This window comes from Hevea brasiliensis, chromosome 12 (assembly GCF_030052815.1).
Source record: "Hevea brasiliensis isolate MT/VB/25A 57/8 chromosome 12, ASM3005281v1, whole genome shotgun sequence".
NCBI classification, from domain to species: Eukaryota; Viridiplantae; Streptophyta; class Magnoliopsida; order Malpighiales; family Euphorbiaceae; genus Hevea; species Hevea brasiliensis.
The window spans coordinates 8,554,052-8,576,671 of NC_079504.1; the positions used below are offsets into that span (position 1 = coordinate 8,554,052).

A 22,620-nucleotide genomic window follows, 5' to 3' on the forward strand; every position below is an offset into this window, starting at 1 on the left:
TCATCAAATTATAGATATGAGTCTTTGATTATGATTAGATTCACATAAGGCCAACTACGATAAATGATTATAATATAATTACTATACATTGTGTTTTAAAATTTATTTCTATTGAGAGATATATTTTGTATGCCATCAAATTATTTATAAAATCAAACTTATAAATTATTGACACAGTGCATAAAAATACTGAATTTATATAATTAAAATTTAATATAAATATTATTTACTAAAAATAAATATAAATACTCAAATTTTCACAATCAAATATGTTATTTTATCTAATTAATTTTATATTTTATATTTACTCAATATAATTACTGATTTAAATATCCGAGACCCATAGAAAAAATTTATAAAAAAATTATAATATTAATATTATAAATTTATTATTCTATTTGCTAAGCAATGGACAAAAAAAGTCATCATATACTTTGTTCCTGCGTGTGGAGCCGCTTTTTACCCAAAATATCTTACAAAATATCTTAAGAGTTGAAAATGATGGAACGGGTTGATTTGTCTTCTTTTGCTTCAGAAAACTTAACTACATATGAATGATGAGCAACTTGTTGGAATTCTTTTCACTGGTTAATATCGGTGAAATTACTGTTTCATTTTTTTATTTTAATAAAATTAATTAATTATATTTTATATTTTAAAAATATATATTAATTTATTTTCATAATTTTACTCGATTAATTATTTACTTTTATAATTATTTTTTATACATAAACTATCATAATCTCTCTCCTTTATTTCTTTATCTCAATATTTTTTCTCCTTTAAGTTTACATTCTTCCCTCTCTCATCATCTTTTTTTACATTTATTGATAAATTATTTGTATAAGACAGTTTCATTAAATTTATAAGTAATTAATAAAAAATATTTTTTAATATAAAAAACACAAAAATAATATTAAGAAATTGAAAATTTTAAAAAATATAAATTTCAGATTTAGTCTCCACATATTAAAATTTTTATTTTTATCTAACAATGTATTTTTTAAAATATTATATTTTTTAAAATATATTGATAAACTAATTAATTTTACTAAAATAGATAGACTAAATAATAGTATTTTTCAAAATATAAGAATTAACTAATTAATTTCTTTAAAATTGATAGATTAAATAGTAATTTGAATTGCATGAATAACGAAAAATTTCACGAAGGGACTAAATAGTTTAACAAAAGTAAAATACAAAGACTAAATATTATATTTTTTAAAATATAAAAATTAAATAATTAGTTTCGTTAAAATACACGAACTAAATAATAATTTTCTTTTTTCTTTTATCCTTTATATATGGTCTATATATTTTTAAATAGAATGAAGTGTTTTAAATTATACTCATCCCTATCAATTTGAAAATAGATGGTTTATTTTTTGAAATATAATAAAAATTATAATCGAGTATCTTTAATTTTTATAAAAAATAAGTTAATTTTTAAAGTATATTTATATTAGTACAAATAAAATAATATTTCTACTAAAATTCAACATTAATAAATTATAATCAAAATAGTTAACTCAAATTAAAAAATTTAAATTATTATAAATATTAAAATTATAAAAATTAAACTGTTATAAAATATATAATGCAGTGAAATAAATTATAAAAAATTATTTTATTAATAAAAATATAATATTCAAGATTAATTGTTTTTTGAAATAAAAAAATTGTGATTTATAATATTTTAAAAATTAAAATATAAAATGCTCTAAAATGTATTCAAATGATTACTGGACAAAAGAGTAAAATTAAAGCATATTTTCTTTGTTAAAAAAATATATAATATTTGTCCTTTCATAACTTGCAATGATAAAAAATTTTAAAATAATTCAGTTAAATAATGATTATGATGGATACCTTGGAAAGGAGAAGGGTGAATATTGCTTGCATTCAAGAGACCAAATGGGTAGGAGAGAAAAGTAAGGAAGTGAGTAATTCAGGGTACAAACTGTAGTTTACCGAAAAGGAGAGAAATAAGAATGGTGTAGGCATAATCATAGACAGGACGTTGAAAGATGTTGTGATAGCTGTGAAAATAGTAGGTGATAGAATTATACTAGTAAAGCTAGTACTAGAAGGAGAAACAATAAATATAGTTAGTGCTTATGCCCCACAAATAGAACTAGATAGTGAGAGTGAACAAAGGTTTTGGGAAGATATGAATGATCTAATACAAAACATACCGAATGAAGAGAATGTTTTTATCAGTGGAGATTTGAATGGATATGTATGAAGTGATAGGCAAGGCTATGAGAATATTCATAGAGGTTTTGGATTTGGCAACCAAAATGAGGAGGGAAAAAACATTCTGGATTTTGCTATGGCGTACAACCTAATACTAGCAAATACCTACTTTATAAAAAGAGAGTCACATTTAGTGATTTTCAAAAGTGGGCAACATATAAGTCAAATTGACTTTCTCTTAATGAGGAAGACAAATAGAGCTCTATGCAATAATTGTAAGGTCATTCCGAGAGAGACTTTAACAAGTCAACATCGGTTAGTGGTCTTGAATGTCAAGTTTAGGAACAATTCAAGTAAGGTTAGAAGAAATAGTATAGCTCGAACAAAGTGGTGGGAGTTCAAATGAGTAAAGCAAGTAAAGTTAAAAAATGAGCTTCTCGAATCCGAAGCATGGAAGCTGGATATGGAGGCCAATGATATGTGGATACAGATGGCATCAAAGATTAGAGAAGTAGTTAGAAAAGTGCTTGGAGAGTCTAGATGACATGGACCACCCTTAAAAGAGAGATGGTGGTGGAATGAGGAAGTACAAAAGGTAGTGAAGAGAAAGAGAGAGTTGTATAAGAAATTACCTAAGTGTGATAATAATGAGGCATATGAACAATACAAAATAGCAGTTAGTCAAGCAAGAGCGCAGGCTTTTGAAAAGTTATATGGGAAACTTGAAACTAAAGAATATGAGAAAGATATTTATAGATTAGCAAGGAGGAGAAAAAAGAAATGTCAAGATCTCAATCAAGTTAGGTGCATTAAGAATAAAAAAGGAAAAGTGTTGGTGAAAGATGAGGACATTAAAGAAAGATAGAGAAATTATTTTAATTATCTCTTTAATAATAGTCAAGATGGTAATAGCGTGAATATAGACTACAGATCAATAGAAAAGAATGTCAATTATACTAGAAGTATTAGATTTTTAGAAGTAAAGGAAACACTTAAGAGAATGAAAGTGGATAAAACCTGTGGACCCGATAGAATACCAATTGAAGTGTGGAAGTATTTGAGAGATATGAGAGTGATATGGTTAACTAAATTGTTTAATAATATTATAAATTCAAAGAAAATGTCTGATGAATGGAGGAGTATTTTAGTACCTAATTTTAAAAATAAGGGAGATATACAGAGTTGCTCAAACTATAGGAGAATTAAACTCATGAGCCATACTATGAAGTTATGGGAGAGAGTTGTGGAACATCGACTACGTCATGATACTTCTATCTCTCCCAATCAATTTGGCTTCATGCCTGGTCGTTTAACTATGGAAGCGATCTTTCTCATTAGAAACTTGATGGAGAAATATAGAGATATGAGGAAAGATTTACACATGGTTTTTATCGATTTGGAGAAGGCTTATGATAGTGTTCCAAGAGATGTCTTATGGAGAGTGTTAGAACAAAAGGGGGTATCTATTAGGTACATACAAGTATTGAAAGATATGTATGAAGGAGCAACTACTATTGTGCGCACAGTGGGAGGGGACACAAGAGAGTTTCCTATCTCAGTTGGATTATACCAAGGTTCAGCTATAAGCCCTTACCTTTTTACATTAGTTTTAGATGAATTAACGAAACATATACAAGAGAGTATCCCTTGGTGCATGATGTTTACAGATAATATAGTTCTGATAGATGAGACGTAAGAAGGAGTTAATAGAAAGCTAGAGCTTTGGAGAAGTGCTCTAGAGTTAAAGTGCTTTAAGTTAAGTAGAACGAAGACAGAATACATGCATTGCAAGTTCAGTGAAGGCCGAACTGATGATAAGGAAGGAGTTAGTTTAGATGGAGTGATACTGCCCCAAAGTAATCACTTTAAATATCCCGACTCAGTCCTTCAAGTAGTTGGGGGATGTGAGGAGGATGTTAGTCATAGGATTAAAGCCGGATGGTTGAAATAGAGACGTGCCACTGGAGTTTTATATGATCGCAAGATTCCCAATAAGTTGAAAGAAAAATTTTACCGTACAGCCATACGACTGGCCATGTTATATGGTAGTGAGTGTTGGGCACTAAAGGAGTCGTATGTGTCTAAGATAAGAGTTGCGGAGATGAGAATGTTAAGATAGATGTGTGGCCATACTAGACTAGATAAAGTCCGTAATGAGAGTATTAGAGAAAATGTAGGAGTGGTACCAATTGAGGATAAGTTGAGAGAAGGAAGGTTGAGGTGGTTTGGTCATATGAAGCATAGACATACCGAGGCTCCAGTTAGACAAGTAGAGCATATTAGGGTAGAGGATAAAAAGAAAAGAAGGGATAGACCTAAATTGACTTGGAGGAGAGTAATATAATATGACCTAGAAGCATTACACATTTCCGAGGATTTAACCCAAAATCGTTTAGAACGAAGAAAGAAAATCCATATAGCTATTCCAAATTTTTGGGATAAAGGCTTAGTTGAGTTTAGTTGAGTTGTGTTGTGTTTAAGACATATATTTCACACATTTATATATTAAATCTGTAATAAATTGAGTTAGGCAGGAATTTTCCGCTTATTAATGGTGAATGAGAGGTCTTTATTCAAGTTAGCCGCATGATAATTACCAATGGAGTCGAAGAATGAGTCGGGAAAGGTTTCAGGCTTTCCTAACTTAACGTCTGTTTTTCAGTTCAAACTTCAAATGGCACACCTCTTGACAAGTTTCATTAAGTAATTTGACAAATTGGGGTAAGTTATTTTTTGAAGTAGCAAAATAGAGAGTTTTAATTTTTCAGAAAGTTAAGATTTTGATGATTTATACGAGTAAATTTTTAAGAGTTTTTCAAAAACTTGAAATCAATTTACTGAGTTATTTCTAATTAAATAAGATATAAGAAGCTTTACATTATCATTGGATTATAGATATGTATCGTTAATTATAATGAGATTCACATAAGATCAATTATAACTAATGAATATAATATAATTATTATGTGCCGTGTTTTAAAATTTTTTCCCAGTGAGAGATATATTTTGTATGTGGTCAAGATAAAGGCAAACTTACTTTAACCAAGGTAGAGTCAATTGACTCTACTGATTTTATATAAAATTTAAAAGAGAAACATATATTACAATAATTTTTTATTTTAATTCACTGTAAAATTAATTAACTCAGTTCAAAATTAATAATAAAAAATAACTACAATCTTTTTTTTTTAAATTATCATCTCTGTATTATATCATAATTAAAACTTAGGTACTTTATTTTAGAAAATAGATAAAAGTTTCTAAGTTTTAATTATATTACTTATTTTTTTTTTACAACTTTTGTTATTAATGATAAATAATTCTGTTTTTGGGTTTTTATTACTATAATCGATTTCGTTTTTAATATTTTATTATTATTAATACTTTTATCTTTAATTAATCAAAATAAATAAAAAAATTAAATAGTTAATAGAATCAAATGTAATGACTAAATTATATATTTTTAAAATTATAAAAATTAATTTAAATATAATTAAGAAACTAAATAATTTTTTTTTTTAAATAGCTATGACTTTTAAGCCAATTGACATAAAAAAATCTTCTTAATTTTCTCATATTTTTAACTTATTAAGTTCCCGTAACTACTATTATAGAGAATAAAATAAATATATTAAAATATGGAACTATTTTTTAAAAAAGTATAAAATTATTTATACTATCAATCTTATAAATTATTGATACAGTACAAAAAAAAATACTAAACATATATAATTATAATTTAACATAAATATTATTTATTAAAAATAAATATAAATACTTAAATTTTCACAGTTAAATATTTTATTCTCTTTAATTAATTTTATACTTTATATTTACTCAATATAATGATTGACTTAAATATTTGAGACTCATAGAAAAAATTTACAAAAAAATTTAAATATTAATTTATAAATTTATTATTCTATTTACTAAACAATGAAAAAAAGAACATCAAATAAAAATTTAATTAAAATTTTTAAAACTTTACCTTTAATTTAATTTTTTTTATTTCTTTGATTCATATCAAATATATTATTTTTTTAACTATAAAAATTTAATATTTCCAAAATTTTTAATTAACTAATATATATTTTTTATCCGACTCATATTCTTCAATTTGTTTAATGTGCGTGGAGTCACTTTTATCTAAAATATCTTACAAAATATCTTGAAAGTTGAAAATGATGGAACGGGTTGATTTGTCTTCTTTTGCTTCAGAAAAAGTCTCCTTTAACTTGACTACATATAACATATGAATGTTGAGCAACTCGTTGGAATTCTTATTAAAAAAAAAATACAGAAGCTTCTTGGAATCTTGATGTGGATGTCTGAGCACCAAAGCCAATGTCCTTTTGGAAACTTAATTAATCATAGGCCCCCATTATTGCACTATCCGAAGCCAATATTGATTTAAAAATATAATTAATATATATATATATATATATATATATATATATATATATATATTTGATGAAAAATAAATGGCGTCTGGAAAGAGATCGAACGGTTCAATTTCGATGTACCTATACTATTGCTTGTAATAGGAGTCGAAGAAGACAAGGGATTAGTGTTACAGATAACATCTTAACAATCCAAGCATACCATAAAGGCTAACAATTGCAAACATGAAGGTTGAAGTGAGGCTTTTGTTCATATTTTAAGAGGGCAATAAAGTTTTCTCCTGTAGTGTTTTTATTGGCGTTGTTTCGTTTGCTGAGCTTTTTAACAGACGAGTTGGTAATGACTCTTAGTTTGGTTTTGTTTTGTGACTGCTGTATATTTTCGGTTAATGGTTTTATCTTGCTTTTATACTTTTTGTTTTCTCCTTTTTTTGGTCAGTTGTATTGGAATTAACCCTTTTACAAAAAAAGAATGTTATAATACAATTTTTTATTGATATTGAATATATTTCTTCGACTTATAACATTTGAATTATTATCTTATAAAAGATTAAAGTTATGTCTCTATTAATAATATATAAATTTTTTTCATAATAATAAGCGCTTGATTTTACATTATTACTATGCTTGCTTGAATGGTGACGACGAGAATAAGAATAGAGATGGAGAATAACGTGATTGAATGAAAACAACCTTTGGCAAGGGCCTCATAAATCACTTCTGACAGTTTATCTTATCCATTTTTGGGAACCATGGGAGCTGGATTTGCCAATAATTAATTGCTCTACAGAAAGTTACAGCTCTAAGGCAATGCATGGAGGTTATCTATCCACTGTAACCCAACCACGCTTCGGCATTAGAGAGGGAAATCTAGAGAGTGACTGCACCAAAGGGCAGTGACAATGATTAGTTTCTAACTGTGCACATACATGGTGTGGACTTATTTGTGATCATACCAAATTTTCAAGTTCTATTCTTTTTCACTGCGTTATTTGCTTTTGCATCACAATAATTATAATGCTCCTTGGTAATCACAAGCCTATATATGAGAAAAACAAATCACGTGATTATTTTTTTTATTGATTTGATTTGAATTAAATTAGAAATTTGAGATTTTATAATTAAAAAAATGATTTCAATATTATTAAATAAAAAACAATTCGTAATGAATTATCCTTTTATATATGTAAATTGCCATAGTTTGATAAATGAGCCTTAGACAAACCTTATCTATTAAGCTAAATATCTTTATTTTTCTGAATTTCAAATTCTATTCTAATTAAACTTGAAATTTATTATAATTACACTTCCCATCCAGATAAAAGTTTACTTGATGTCAATATAACAGTTCAAATCTTCATAGTTAGGTATATTATCCTTTCTAGTCAATTTTATATTTTACTATGTACTCGGTGCTCATTCTTTTATTTTGCAGGTTTAAATATGCAAGAAAAATCCAAAAAATGCATCAATTATTATTATGAGGTGAAGAGGGGATGGAAAAGGAAAGGAAAGAGAATATTTTTAAAGGAAGGAAAAGGGAGAAGGAAATGAAACAGAATGACTACGCTCCCTTTCCCTCTTTTATTTCAAAAGAAAAAAAAATCAAATATCAAGACGAGGGACAACCACATTATAATCTAGGCCCATTGGGCCTCCCAATGGACTAAAACAAAATTAGGTTGTGTACTTGATAACCGGCCCACATCCTTCCGACCTTTTTCTTGCCGTGGGCACTTGTGAAATGGAAGCATGAACAAGTTGATCAAATTAAAAGACTATAATATTAATATTGGAATTCCCAATTTTAGAAACAAAAATTCAGTCTATTAACATGTTTCCCAATTGACCAGAATTAGTGATTGTGATTTTACAATGTAATCACTGATGAAGAAAAATGTAAAATTAGTTTTCAACAAAACTATAACCATTAATTTATTTAGAATTCAGATATTTGGATTAAATTAAAATAAGGTACTGTGTTAATAATCACGGGAACAGATAAGCACAGTTGCAAAGCCCTGGAGATGGCCTGAAGCTCTGCAGCATTAGAGTTCATAATACCAACAGGATAAGAGAATAAGCAAATAAAGTTTCCATTGTCATCTCGCAAAACTCCGCCTATACTACTATGGCGATACAGACAGATGCGCACATTCTCACTTGAAGACCACACCAAGCAGCAAACAACCATACATGTTACGAGTAGTCAATTATTTGAATATGCATGGTTAAATTTTTCAAAGTAATTTCAGATGATGATGCATTTTTTTGTTTTCCCTACATAGATTTCCAACCAAAAGTACAGAAATCGGAGACCTGACTGTTTTAACAAAATTTCTTATTGAGGGAGTACTGTACTTCCCTACTTTCTGTTCATACAGATTTTGTTCAAGATGTTAAAATTTGTATACTTTATAAGAATGATTAACTCAAATTAACATGGGAAAAAGAAATAATTAAAGATCTGCATAAGCTGGTTCATTAGTCCGAATCCTTTGCTGCAGCAGCTGGAGAGAAGTTGAATATAATCTCTCTGTGGAGTGGTAAAAAGATAAAGGAAATGCTGAGAACATAGGACATCAGAGATGAAGACCACCGAGTTATGGAGATTATACAAATAAAATTTTCATCGAATCATGTATATGTTGATGATGAATTCTTTCTTTAAGCTAAGGATTTGAAATTTCCGAAGTAACCACACCAGCTTCTGTTTCTGTTGTGGGATGCTGTGGAGTCTGCTGCGAATCTGAAGCCAAACAGGAAATAAAGGAAAGTTTTATGAGTTATTCATAAATCCAAGCATAAATTTTGAGGACTGCTGAATAAATAATTGCTCAAACTTTTAACCTGCAGGCCTAATCTGTTTTCGAGCAACACCATAATATCAGAAATTTATATACAGATTTTCTGTTATTTAAAAATAATTTATGAAGAAACATAAGATGGTTAGATTTAAATCTCCAATTTATAGATTTCTTGTAATCCAATGATGTATAGTTATTTTAATAAAAGCAATTGCAATATATATAACATGCAGTGGGTCTCTCTTTGCACGACCACTGAACTGCATCTTCAGAATGAATCATCATTTTGACACTGGAACCACATGGACTCACTACTTGTTTACACTATAGGCTTCTCTGTCGCTAGTTTACATAGACCCATTATTTGGGTCATAGAAATAACCAGACAGCTCATCCACATGGTTGAGGTTACTCCTGTGGCCCCCATGCCATGTACAAACCCTAATATATGATACATCGAATCCTATATATTCATCAATATATAGAGAGAAGAAAACAAGATTATTGCCCCTAATAAACCCTAATGTAAATGATGAATTTCAACTTGTAACTTCTTGCACTACACTGCGAGATCAACATTTTTAATCATTAATTTGTGCAGATAAAAAAGTGAGTTCATACCAGTAGAAGAAGGGAAGGGATGCCTTGTGGGTTGAATAGTAGGCGGAGGAGGATACGTAGAGAAGGATGGGTCGAAAGTACTGCTAGGGTAGTAAAAATAGGAGGGTGGTCCTGGTAAACGTAGAGGTTGAGGTGCAGAACGTGCTTCCCTTGGAGGTTGCAAAGAGTAACCATGATAGTAGTATGGTGAGCCCATTGCGGATGATGATGTTCCATACACTTGATGATAGTATTGTGGGTGTTGAACTTGTGTGTTATAGATAGCCTGCAGGCAGATGCAGTAATAATTATTATTACTATCACTATTATTAATCAAGCTGATGAATAATAATAATTTTACCCAACTAATGAACCCCTCCTAAAAATATATAAAATTAAGAAGGTAATTAATTAACCTGGTGGTACCCATAACCAGGAGTGTAAGGTGGATACCTGCAAAAGTAGAATTAATCAATGGCATACAATTAGAGAAAATTAATTGAACTCTTCTGCTAATAGAAGTAGCAGTAGCACTACTAGTGCTAATTAGTTACTGAAAACTGCTTCTCTGAAAGAGGAAAAGAAAGGGTAGGATGATGAAGTTATTATGATGCTGCCATTAGGGACCTACATGATGGAAACTTTTACCAACGATAATGTTGGTTTGGGTGCTAAAAATTAATCCCATTCCCATGCATATGTTGGACCAATATCATTACTCAATGGTAAAAAATATTTATTTTACAGTGCATTAGAAAAATAATTTATCAAAAAAGAAAAGAAAAGAAATTCAAGGAGTGTGTCCTATGCATGCATGGTAATTTAGAGGGTATCGTTAACTGTGAAATTTAAGTGGGACTATGACCAAATAATTCCAGAACAGATGATATAATCAAGGAAGTAACAAAGCTTTTGGTTTTCTTTCGTTTCGAATCAATCATGCATAAAATGCAAAAGGATAAGATTATTATTAATTTAAGTTTATATGAAAATTAATTTAATAATTATTAAGTTAAATATTTATATTAATTATATATTTTTTTAATTAATTTTATATAAATTTTAATTTAACTTATTATTAAATTCATTCTCACATGCACTCTATACACAATGGATTCTTTTGATGTCTACAATAGAATAATTAATGAATGAACAAATGACCACAATTACTCAGCTGCATATCACGACTATTTTTTCTGATTAATTTAATTGCATAGTTAGTACCAATTGTTCGCATATGCCGATTAATTAGAAGGAACATGGAAATGACCAAAGCCAATATGTTCACAAATTTATATATTCAATGTCCTTGATACTTGCACCAACTCCCAATTTTTTACTGCTTGCATAGTAGCTGTCCAGAAGCATACGTAAGCTAATGCAGTTGATGCGAGAGCATCGCACAATTGCACTCTCCGCTTCATTACCTGGGGAGGACCCACCCACCCTGTTGGTGGGAGGAACCTCCCCGGCCCCACCAATATTTTTGTTCCCCCTACACGAGTCCTATTATTCTGTGATAGCCCAAATTTGGCTCCCGGAGGGCCCCTCCCTCCTTCCACTCGTCCACCTTCGTGGGCCTGCTCTACATACCACATACTATCAATTTTTTAAATTAATATTTTTATAATTTTTCCTTTTTATATTAGTGCTATTCTACCATTCAAAGAAAGTCAAATTTTGACCCTCTCAATGCATTTCAATTTCTTCCTTTTTATTTACTTAAATTTAAAATTTTCTATGTAAAAGTTTTTTTTTTCAATCAAAGGTGGGAAAAAAAAATTTGTGGTTGATTTAAGAAAGAAGTTATTATATAAATTCCCATGGGTTATATATTTATTTTTTGCGGTGGCATGTCAATAAAGTCAATTATATGATTTGTTGTTTACAGGCCAATACCAACTGTCCCGATGAAACATAGGAAAAAGCGTTGTCTATATGCCAAATGGACCATTTCCTGCAACTGATGTGGACAATCACAGCCTCAATAAAACAGAAAGCAACAACTAACCCGAAATGTGGAAAGAAAACAGGAGGCGGCGGCGGGCGCGGTGGTGGTGGAGGAGGAGGCAATGGCGTTGCCACTCCACTATATGATGGGCTTCCCTGGTAAGGAGTACTGCCACCTTGTGGTCTTCCTGCATTATTAAAAAGCAAAAGCACCAAGTCATCAAGAGAAAACAAAAACGTAGCTGATGTATGTCATACGACATTACAAATAATAATTGATCACATGCAAATAAGAAGAAAAAGAAGAATGGATATTGAACCTCTGGGAGTTGAAGGTCTAGGCCGTCCAAGAGAAGCAATATTGCAATTAGCTTTTCTCCCATCAATTACAGGTTTTGGATCAGCACAAGCTCTTGCGGCCGATTCAGGTTCGCGAAAAGTAACCTGTATATATTGATGATCAAAAGAAAACCTCAAACACATAATAAGCAAGAAAATTTTCTGCAAGCAAACAGCAATAATGATCAGTAGGGAAACAAGCTTACAAAGCCATATCCTTTGGATTTTCCTGTGTCCTTATCAGTGATGATAACAGCTTCAAGAATTTCTCCAAACTGCTCAAAGTATCTACGCATTTCTTCAGTAGGGGTCTCCCAAGCTAAGCCCCCAACGAACACTTTAGTGAACGTTGTATCTCCAAATTGAGATCGATAATGTGGATAAGCCATGGCATGCAAATCATCAAAAAGTCAAATGGGTATCCTTATTCATGCATGAACACTTGATATATCACTCACATATATCAGTATCTTCTGTTCTTGTTTCCTCTCTTCTCTTCCATCTCATTATATTGTCTGCGCTTCTGCTCTATATGCGTGCCTCTATTTCAATCATCAACTTTTCTCAAAACAAAAGAATCATCATCAGAGATTTTGAGACAAAGCAAATGATAGATGGAGCTAGTCTATGATGCTGTTGTAGGTGATGAGTTTATTGACAACAAATGGGTCTGGGTTGCTTAAATTAAACAGGAAAGGGCAAAAAAAGAGAATGGTGGCCTTTAGAGAGAGAGAGAGAGAGAGAGAGAGATCCGACAGAAGCAAACTCTTATTTGCTGTCTAGAAAGGAAGATAGTGAGGGGTGGGTTTGTAATATCGAATGACAGCTGCGCGACTAAGCACTTGAATCTGTCCTCTCTGTGTCTGAGCATTAATATACTCCCAACCTCCAATAAATAATCCATCCCACCTTCCGTTTAGTAGGTTTTTGTGTTCTTCTCTGTGTTCTCTTTCGGGTATTGCCTTAGGTTTCAACATCCTTAGTCTTGATTTTTCATGAGTATTTACTTGTTTGTTTATTTGCTAATGATGATAACAGTCTGGTTGGATATTAGTTGTACCAACATTAGTACCCATGGTGGGGTCTCTCTGACTTTCAAATAGACTTTGCATCCCCAGTAGAAATTATTTAGTTCATCATCGCCAGTAATTACTATAGTAGGTTTGAAGCTCATTTACCGTTCAACTAATCAAATAAATGGCCATTTTTTTCCTTTTGTAATAGTATACCAAAAGCAAAAGGCCCAATATGGTTTATGCTCTCACATCATGGGATCTGCCCAATAATTTCACACTGAAGACCCACAACTCTTCATCATAGAAAAATTTTAAAAATTAAAAAAAAAATCACACTTAATTAGTCTAACCTAACTTAATTCAGTAATTAAAGGTATGTATTCAGATTTGAGTCTCTATTTTCTCAATTTCTTATAAAAAATAATACAATTTATTGGTAATTTAGTTAAAATAGACCTTTGTGCCTCCATATGTACTCTTATATATTTTAATTCGATTATATACATAGCATCAGGAGCTTGACATGTTGCAAACTAAGTTCAAAATATTCCTCCATGAACATGCCTCCATCTTCCCAATCCTATTTCCTAGCTAACCCGTCAAACTAGAAGCAGTTATAAAAAGCCAAGTTCCAAAACGAATAAAAAATTTCATTTACAGTATACAATAACAATTAGAGAAGATAGCAAATGATGTGGAGTCAAATGATCATCACGGACGGCCTGTAATATTCCTTCCTTTCTTTGAAAACATTCCTAATCAATCATTAATTATTATAATAAAGTTTCATTTAATAATAATATTGAACTCATATTTAGAAGTATGAACTTAGTAAAAATCAAAACAACAAATCGATTGATTTTAGGTCAATGGCAGACCGTCATATTGTCCGTCAGTAAAATTGTGTTGGTGCAGTTGCAGAGATGTGAAGACAACAAAACAAATCTTGTTTCTTGCAAGTAAAATGATAGCTTAGGATGAAAACAAAAATTACGTACAATAAGATTAATTACATTTACTTGGTAACCTTTTTGCTCAACCATTAAAATATTAAATTTTGGTCAACCAAATATTTTATTGTTAATTAATTCTATGAGGTTATTGTTATTTTTGTGGCTTGAATTTTAGATATATTTTTCATGGATCCGAATTGTGACCCGACCCGAAAGTTTCGCACTGCGACCCAATTGGGATAAAAAGTGAGATCTGTGATGGTAGCGGAGGGCATGGCCAGTATAAATATTGTAATATTCAACCCTTTGCGGAAGAGTTGTGAGATATTCGGGAAACACACTGGGGTTAGGGTTTGAGAGTTCTGATTGATTGTATCTTGCTCTTTTTATCATAATGGAACTTTTTCTCTTGTCTTGCCCGTGAACGTAGACCTTACGGTTGAATCACGTTAAATCTTGTGTTATTCTTCTTCTATTTTCAATACTGTGTGATTATGCGATTTGTTTGTGTGCCTTAGATTTGCGTGTGTGCCTTAGATTTGCGTGCTTGTTATAACAAAATGGTATCAAAGCTTTGTGCCAAAACCTAGGGTTTACAGATGGCGTCGTCTTCAACGAAGTATGAGATGGAGAAGTTTGATGGTGGATCGAGTTTCAGTTTGTGAAAGATTAAAATTAAATCTTCCTTGATCCTACAAGGTCCATGGAAGGCAATCGAGGATAACTTTCCAGAAAGTATGAAAGAGGCGGAGAAGGCTGATCTAAAGGAGAGAGCCTTGAGTGCGATTTTTATGAGTGTAACTGATAATGTCCTACTCAAGATTGCTAGTGAAAGCTCAGCATCTACGGCATGAAAGAAATTAGAGGAGTTATACTCTGCCAAATCACTGACCAACCGCCTGTATCTGAAGAAAAGACTTTACAATCTGAGAATGAGTAAAGGTACGCCCATTAAAGAACATCTATTGTATGGGAAAGACAGTATTTCACTAGACGATGTTAGTAATTCTCTAAAATCAAAGGAGTTAAAAAAGAAAATTCCAAATAATAGAGAAAGATTTGAGGGGGAAGGTTTGGTAAACAGGGGAAGAACACATTCAAGGAAGGGTTCTTCTAGTATAAAGAAATCTAAGGCCAAATCTAAGTCAAGAATGAAAAAGGCCAACTGTTTTGAGTGCGGAAAGCAAAGTTACTATAGGAGAGACTGTCCCAAGTTGAAAAATAAAAAGAGAACGCAACCAGAAAGTTCTGCGAATGTGGTTGATAGTTTTATTGATTCTGATGGTGATCATAGTGCTAGAGAAATTTTATCCGTTAGTTCAGATCATAGACAAAATTTCTGGATTCTTGATACTGATGCTACTTATAATATGTGTCCACACAGAAACTGGTTTGTCACTTACAAACAGATGAGTAGCAAGGTGTTTCTGGGCAATGATCATGCATTATCTGTTAAAGGAATTGGTAACATCAGATTGAGAATGTTTGATGGCGTTGTCAGAACTATAGAGTATTGGTATGTTCCAGGACTAAAGACGAACTTGATTTCTCCTAGAACACTTGACTCTCATGGATTCAGATGTTAGTAGTATGCCCTAGAGCATATTATTTAGTATATATCTTGTACATATTTTATTAATAAAAGGCAATTTCACTTTTTCGTTTACATATATATTTATGTATAATAGAAAAAGTCCATTGATATTTTGTTAGAAATTCTATTCTTAAGTTATTAAGAATATAAGTGACAATATTTCTAGCACAAAGTATCATAAATTGATTTATAATCGAGGATACTTTACACAGGACATGACTTATCCAGAAAGATTATAATCATGTTTGTTCCTAAGGTATTTATATGAGATATAAATAAGATGGAATGGTGAGTCTCATGCCATATAACAAACATGATAGACACTTATACATGATAAGTAGGCTAAACCTGTGACGCATATGATAAGCACATGGAGTTTACTCTTGTCAATGCATTGTCATATATCATATCAGTACATATAATCTTTAGACCTGAGATAACACAGTTATCTTGTATATAGGTGATTTGAGTTTGATACTACTTTCATACTTGTACTATGTATGGGTACATAGGCATGTGTTGGCTCCTACTAGTTATATATGGAGATAGGTGTTGATCAAGATGAAATCTGTTACCTTAAGTAAATAGGGATAAAATCCTATGTTCATTTAATTGTTCTTGATGTTTCAAGTTCCTGGTCATGACAGACAGATTTAGTTAGAAAAGGGTTTCTGACTAGAAAATCTAATTAATCAAGGACTGGAATTAAAAGAGAACATAATATTCATAGCAAATGAAGTTTAACATAAACCATGACTTCAACTCGAATTGGGATTTTGTAATAGAGAGATTCTAGTGCATGGTAATATATGATTAAAGGTTTATTTAAGGTATTCCTTGTTGCTGATTGGGTGGCCATGGGACGCTATACTAGGTGTCAACCATGGCCTATGAGATGCCTAAAATGATTTAGAGAAATCATTTATGATAAGAAAGAGTTCTGATAATATTAAGAGTTAATATCATATCTCATTGCTAACTAGTGATGAGCTTAGTAAGTCATACACATACACAAGATAATCATCAAGTAAAATAAGATTTAATTGATTAATTAAATAGGTTTGGTTTGCAATAAGATTGCAAAATCCCTAGCATGACTTGAAACCAAATTTAGGTTATTGGATGTATAGTATAAGTTAAATTTATATTTAAAGTGTTTAAATATAAATCTAATTGTGAAAAATTAATTAATTAATTTATATTTGATATAAATTGATTTGAAGATGAGAAATAATGATTTTGGGTTGAGAACTCAAAATTACAACATAAGGGTAATTTGGTCATTTCACATAGTGACATGTGGCACCATGAGATGGTGACACATGGCATCATATAAACTTGTCATTTGTCTTCCTATCATATAAGATGATCAAAGTCAAGATTAAGTTTAGCTTTGATACTTGGCTTAATGTGATTGAGTCAATTAAAAATAAGATGCAATGAGGTGGTGATATGTGGCATAAGGTTTAAGTGACTTAATGACCTAATAATATAAAAGGGAAAAGAAAAGAATAAACATAACACTCTTATTTTCTCTCAAGAGTGGCGGCACACCTCTCTCCCTCTCGTCTTCATCTTATCTCATCAATTCAAAGAGAATTGCCCAAAATCCTTTGGATTAAAATTGCTAGAAATTATTTCTAGTGTCCTATACATACATACTACCTCTCTAAAGATAAAAATCCAATTTATAATTGGTTGGCAAAGGCTTGAGAAGCAAATTGGAGACTGCCCATTGATGATCTTGGCGTGGACAAGTTAGAGGGACAACACTTGGGGTCCTAGGTGCTTCCTAAAGGTGCCAATTACATCCATAGTGCATCAAATAGTTTAGTGCTCTAACTTCTCCTTTAAACTAGGGTTTAAATGAATTAATTTGTTAATTCACAATCTTAAATGACAAACATAGATCCTAATACATATTAAAAGTGTTTTAATATGCAATTGAGCATTGAAATTAATTAGGCACATAAGAGATGTGGCATGATGCATGTAACCCTATAAGAAAAATTTTGAAATTCAATGCTCTAATGAACTAATCACTATGCTTCCACTCCTTCATCAGATACCATGTAGAGAATGGAGTTTTCAAAGTGTGCAAGGGCTCTATGGTACTCATGAAGAGCAGTTTGGTTTCAGGATTGTATTTTCTTCAGGGTGGTACAATTTCAGGGGAAGCTACAGTAGCATCTAGAAGCAATAATCAGAATCAGACTCAATTGTGGCATATGCATCTTGGTCATATGAATGAAAAAGGATTATATGTGTTAAGCAAACGGGATTTGTTGGATGGGCAAAAAACAGAATCTATTGACTTTATGAACACTGTGTGTTTGGCAAACAGACCAGGGTCAAGTTTGATAAAAAAAAAGCAGTGCGCAAGACCAGAGGAACGGTGGATTATATCCACTCAGATCTATGGGGTCCTAACAGAATCCCTTCCAAGAGCGGTGCCAGGTACTTTATGACTTTAATTGATGATTACTCTAGGATGGTGTGGGGGTATTTTCTAAAAACAAAAGATGAGGCATTTTCAACCTCTATAAAGTGGAAGATGATGATTGAGAAGCAGACAGAAAAGAAGGTCAAGCGTCTTAGAACTGATAACGAGTTGGAATTTTGCAATCGTGAGTTCGATGCATTCTGTAACAATGAAGGTATAGTGAGACATTGCACTTGTACAAGGACACCACAACAGGATGGTATTGCAGAACACATGAATAGAATGCTTTGTGACAAAGAACGAAGCATGCTCTCACATTTAGGATTGGAAAAGGATTTCTGGGCTGAAGCAATTAATACAGCCTGCTTCTTGGTTAATAGATCTCTATCCACAACTATTGAGTGTAAAACTTCTTTTGAGATCTGGTCTGATTCACCTGTTGATTACTCTTAGCTGAGAGTATTTGGTTGCCCTACTTATGCTTATGTGAGAGATGGTAAGCTTGAGCTGAGGGTAAGAACATGCATATTTCTAGGGTATGCATCTGGAGTGAAAGGCTACAGGTTGTGGTGCAATGATGCAAAGTCTTCAGGATTAATTATCAGCAGGGATGTGACTTTTAATGAGTCTGCTTCATTGGACAGTCAGAGGGAGAAGTCAATAGCAGAATCAGATCACGGTGTCAGAGAACAGGTAGAGCTTGATATTGATACTTCAGCAATTTAGTCCAGTGATTTAGAGGATGAGGTGCAAGATCCTGATCAACAAGAGGATGCACCTGAGCAACAGCAATAGGAACCATATAGCATTGCAACTTGTAGAGAGAGAAAACATATTAGACCACCGCAGAGATATGCATATGCAGATCTAGTTGCGTTTGCCTTGTCAATTGCTGAAACAATTGATGTGCATAAACCTAGCAATTATAGAGAAGCTATTTCTTATTCAGATGCAGATCAGTGGGTCGGTGCTATGAGTGAAGAAATTGAATCTCTTCATAAGAATCAGACTTGGGAGCTTGTAACATTGCCTAAGGGACAAAAAGTGATAGGTTGCAAATGGGTGTTCAAGAAAAAGGAAGGCACTCCAGGGGTTGAAGCACCTCAATATAAGGCATGGTTGGTAGCAAAAGGCTTTACTTAGAGGGAGGAGATTGACTCTAATGAAGTTTTTTTTTCCAGTTGTGAAGCACAGTTCTATCAGAGTCTTACTTGCTATGGTTGCTCCTAGATGTGAAGATAGCATTTTTACATGGTAAGTTGGAGGAGCAAATTTATATGAGTTAGCCTGAGGGATTTCTCATTCTAGGTATGGAAAATCGTGTTTGGTTGCTTAAGAAATCTTTATATGGTCTGAAACAATCTCCTTAGCAGTGGTACAAAAGATTTGATACATTCATGGTTCGTAATAGCTTTAATCATAGTTCATATGACAATTGTGCGTATCATAAGAAGCTTTCAGACGATTCCTTTGTTTATTTGCTGTTGTATGTGGATGACATGCTTATTGCTGCTAAAAACATGTCACAAATTAACAATTTGAAAAAGCAATTGAGTGATGAGTTTGAGATGAAAGATTTGGGTGCTACAAAGAAGATATTGAGAATGGAAATTATCAGGGATAAAAGTATTGGGAAGCTTTTCTTGTCTCAACAGGCCTATGTTGAGACAAGTGCTTAAGCGTTTCAACATGAATAATGCTAAGCCTGTGACTGTTCCATTTGCTGTCCATTTCAAGTTATCTGCAGACATGTCACCCAAAACAGATGAGGAGATGGGGCACATGTCCAGTGTTCCCTATTCGAGTGCTATTGGTAACATCATGTATGCTATGGTATGCACCCGACCTGACATTTCACATGCAGTTATTGTTGTGAGTAGATACATGGCGTGTCCTGGGAAAGAGCATTGATAGGCAGTGAAATGGATTTTGAGGTATTTGAAGGATAACATAGATGTTGATCTGACATTTGACAGGGCCAAGATGAGTGATTTAGTTATTGACTATGTGGATTCAGATTTTGCAGGGGACTTAGACTAGAGAATATCTTTGACAGGTTATTTGTTTACTCTTTCTGGAAGTGCTATCAGTTAGAAAGCAACATTGCAAGCTATAGTTGCTTTGTCTACCACAGAGCCTAAATATATAACCTTAGTAGAGGCAGTAAAGGAAGTTTTATGGTTATAAGGTTTAGTGGGTGATCTTGGGTTGATACAGAACAAGGCAACAGTGTTTTGTGACAGCCAGAGTGCAATACATCTCACAAAGAATCAGATGTACCATGAGTGAATTAAGCACATTGATGTTAGATATCACTTCATTTGGGACATTGTATCTCAGGGAACTGTAGTTGTACAGAAAGTATCTACACATGATAATCCAGCAGATATGATGACCAAGGGAGTCCCAGTCAGCAAGTTTAGGCATTGTCTAGACTAGTTTGGTATTTGTAGTGCTCAATAATACCCTTGCGAGGGCATATAGCAAGATAGAGTGTTTTTGTGGTTATTTTGTTAATGATAAAGGGAATTAAAGCCAAGGGGAAGAATTGTTATTTTTTGTGGCTTGAATTTTGGATATATTTTTTATAGACCCGAATTGTGACCCGACCTGAAAGTTTCGCAATGTGACCCAATTTGGGATAAAAAATATGATCTATGATGGTAACGGAGGACATGGGCCGATAGGCCTGGGCCCGAAGCCCACCACTTATCTCCTTGGGGGTGCAAGGGCGATGCCCTCGTGGTATGGACCAGTACAAGTATTGTAATATTCTACCATTTGTAGAAGAGTTGTGAGATATTCGAGAAACACACTGGGGTTAGGGTTTGAGAGTTTTGATTGATTGTATCTTACTCTTTTCATCATAGTGGAACTTTTTTTTCTTGTCTTGCCCGTAAACGTAGACTTTACAGTTGAATCAAGTTAAATCCTGTGTTATTCTTCTTCTATTTTCAATATTGTATGATTATGTAATTTATGTGTGTGCCTTAAATTTGCGTGCTTGTTATAACAATTATCAAGATTGCAATGACAGTGAAAGTATAAATTATCCAAATGCAAAAGCTTAAGACCATATCGAAATTACAACTTTCATATCAATTATAATGACCATGACATGAAAGTTAGTTCAAAAATGTTTTTAATTATAATTATTCAAAAAATTACATTAAACTAATTAATAGTTTATTACATTATATTTATTCCATTCCATCATTCTCTTCTCAAGCATTAATTATATTAAGTTAATTAATATGGATTTATTATAGTGAGAAAAAATTAATTCATAATATAAGCAATGGACGGCAGGGCAGCAACAGTGTGGAATAATGACTATAAGATTGAATTGGTGAGGCATTGGAGCGTTAATTAAGATCAATGATTAAAATAAAAAGAAGCACAAAACCATAACCCCACACCACAAAAAGTGATAAAAGCGTCTGAGTTAGAAGGATTCTCCCACTCACTCACTTTCCTAATTGGACATACGTGTTAGTCTTTCCCGTCGAAAAATTTCTATTAAAAACTTGAAACTCTGGTAGCTATCCCTGGAACTTGAGGCTACAGGCACACATGCACACACAGCGAGAAAAAGGTTATATGTTAGTTGTTATTGACAGCGTTAGGGACTAGGAGACAGCTACAAACTGGGAGGTCTAGTTTTATGAGAAGTGTACAAGTCCTCTCCACGTGGGGTCCTATCACTCTTTCAGCACAATGAGCTGGATTTCATCTACTTTCTTTTCTTTTTACAACTTAGGCTAAGCCCACCACTCTTTTTCTAGCTGAGGGGAAATTGTTTGCATCGCAGGATGACCCACGTACCCGCTCCCACAAGCTCCTTCTCCTTCAGAGTTCAGAGCAATACCAGCACCACCAATCAATGATCTATTTAATGTGCTGCATCTGCAATGCACTTTCTTTGTTTTCAGAGACAGCAGGGCTTATATATGTTGCATTCACCGAATAAATCATTATGCACATGTGTTCCTCAAACTCTCCTACACTTGTGCATGGCAGTATCATCTATGTTTCCAATTCTCCCGCAGTCCCACTTGAAAAAAAAAAATCCTTTTCTTGGAAAGTTAAAGGCTTGCAGTAATACTGTGCATAACATATCCTCATCACTTGTTATTTATCTCATGCATGAATATATATACCTTACCATAAAATGATTTGATGAAGTTCGATCGTCTGAGCTAGTTCTTGAAATTGCTTAGGAATATAATGTTAATCTAGCTGCATAATTAATTAAAGCGAATGGATTGTATATTTATAGGTAGCAGCTAGCTGCAGCATGAATAAAAAGGGGAAGAAAA

General features: G+C 32.3%; 1 protein-coding gene across 1 annotated transcript; it reads right to left on the reverse strand.

Annotated features, from left to right (window-relative positions):
* Positions 1-8,923: 8,923 nt before the first annotated feature.
* Positions 8,924-13,276, reverse strand: LOC110649943 (uncharacterized). The gene is made up of 6 exons (XM_021804706.2): positions 12,502-13,276; positions 12,277-12,400; positions 12,018-12,144; positions 10,423-10,459; positions 10,028-10,292; positions 8,924-9,348 (listed from the first exon to the last, which is right to left on the reverse strand). Exons 1-6 carry the CDS (start codon positions 12,682-12,684, stop codon positions 9,272-9,274), a joined length of 813 nt encoding a protein of 270 aa, XP_021660398.2. The 5' UTR covers positions 12,685-13,276; the 3' UTR covers positions 8,924-9,271.
* Between the last annotated feature and the right edge of the window lie 9,344 nt (positions 13,277-22,620).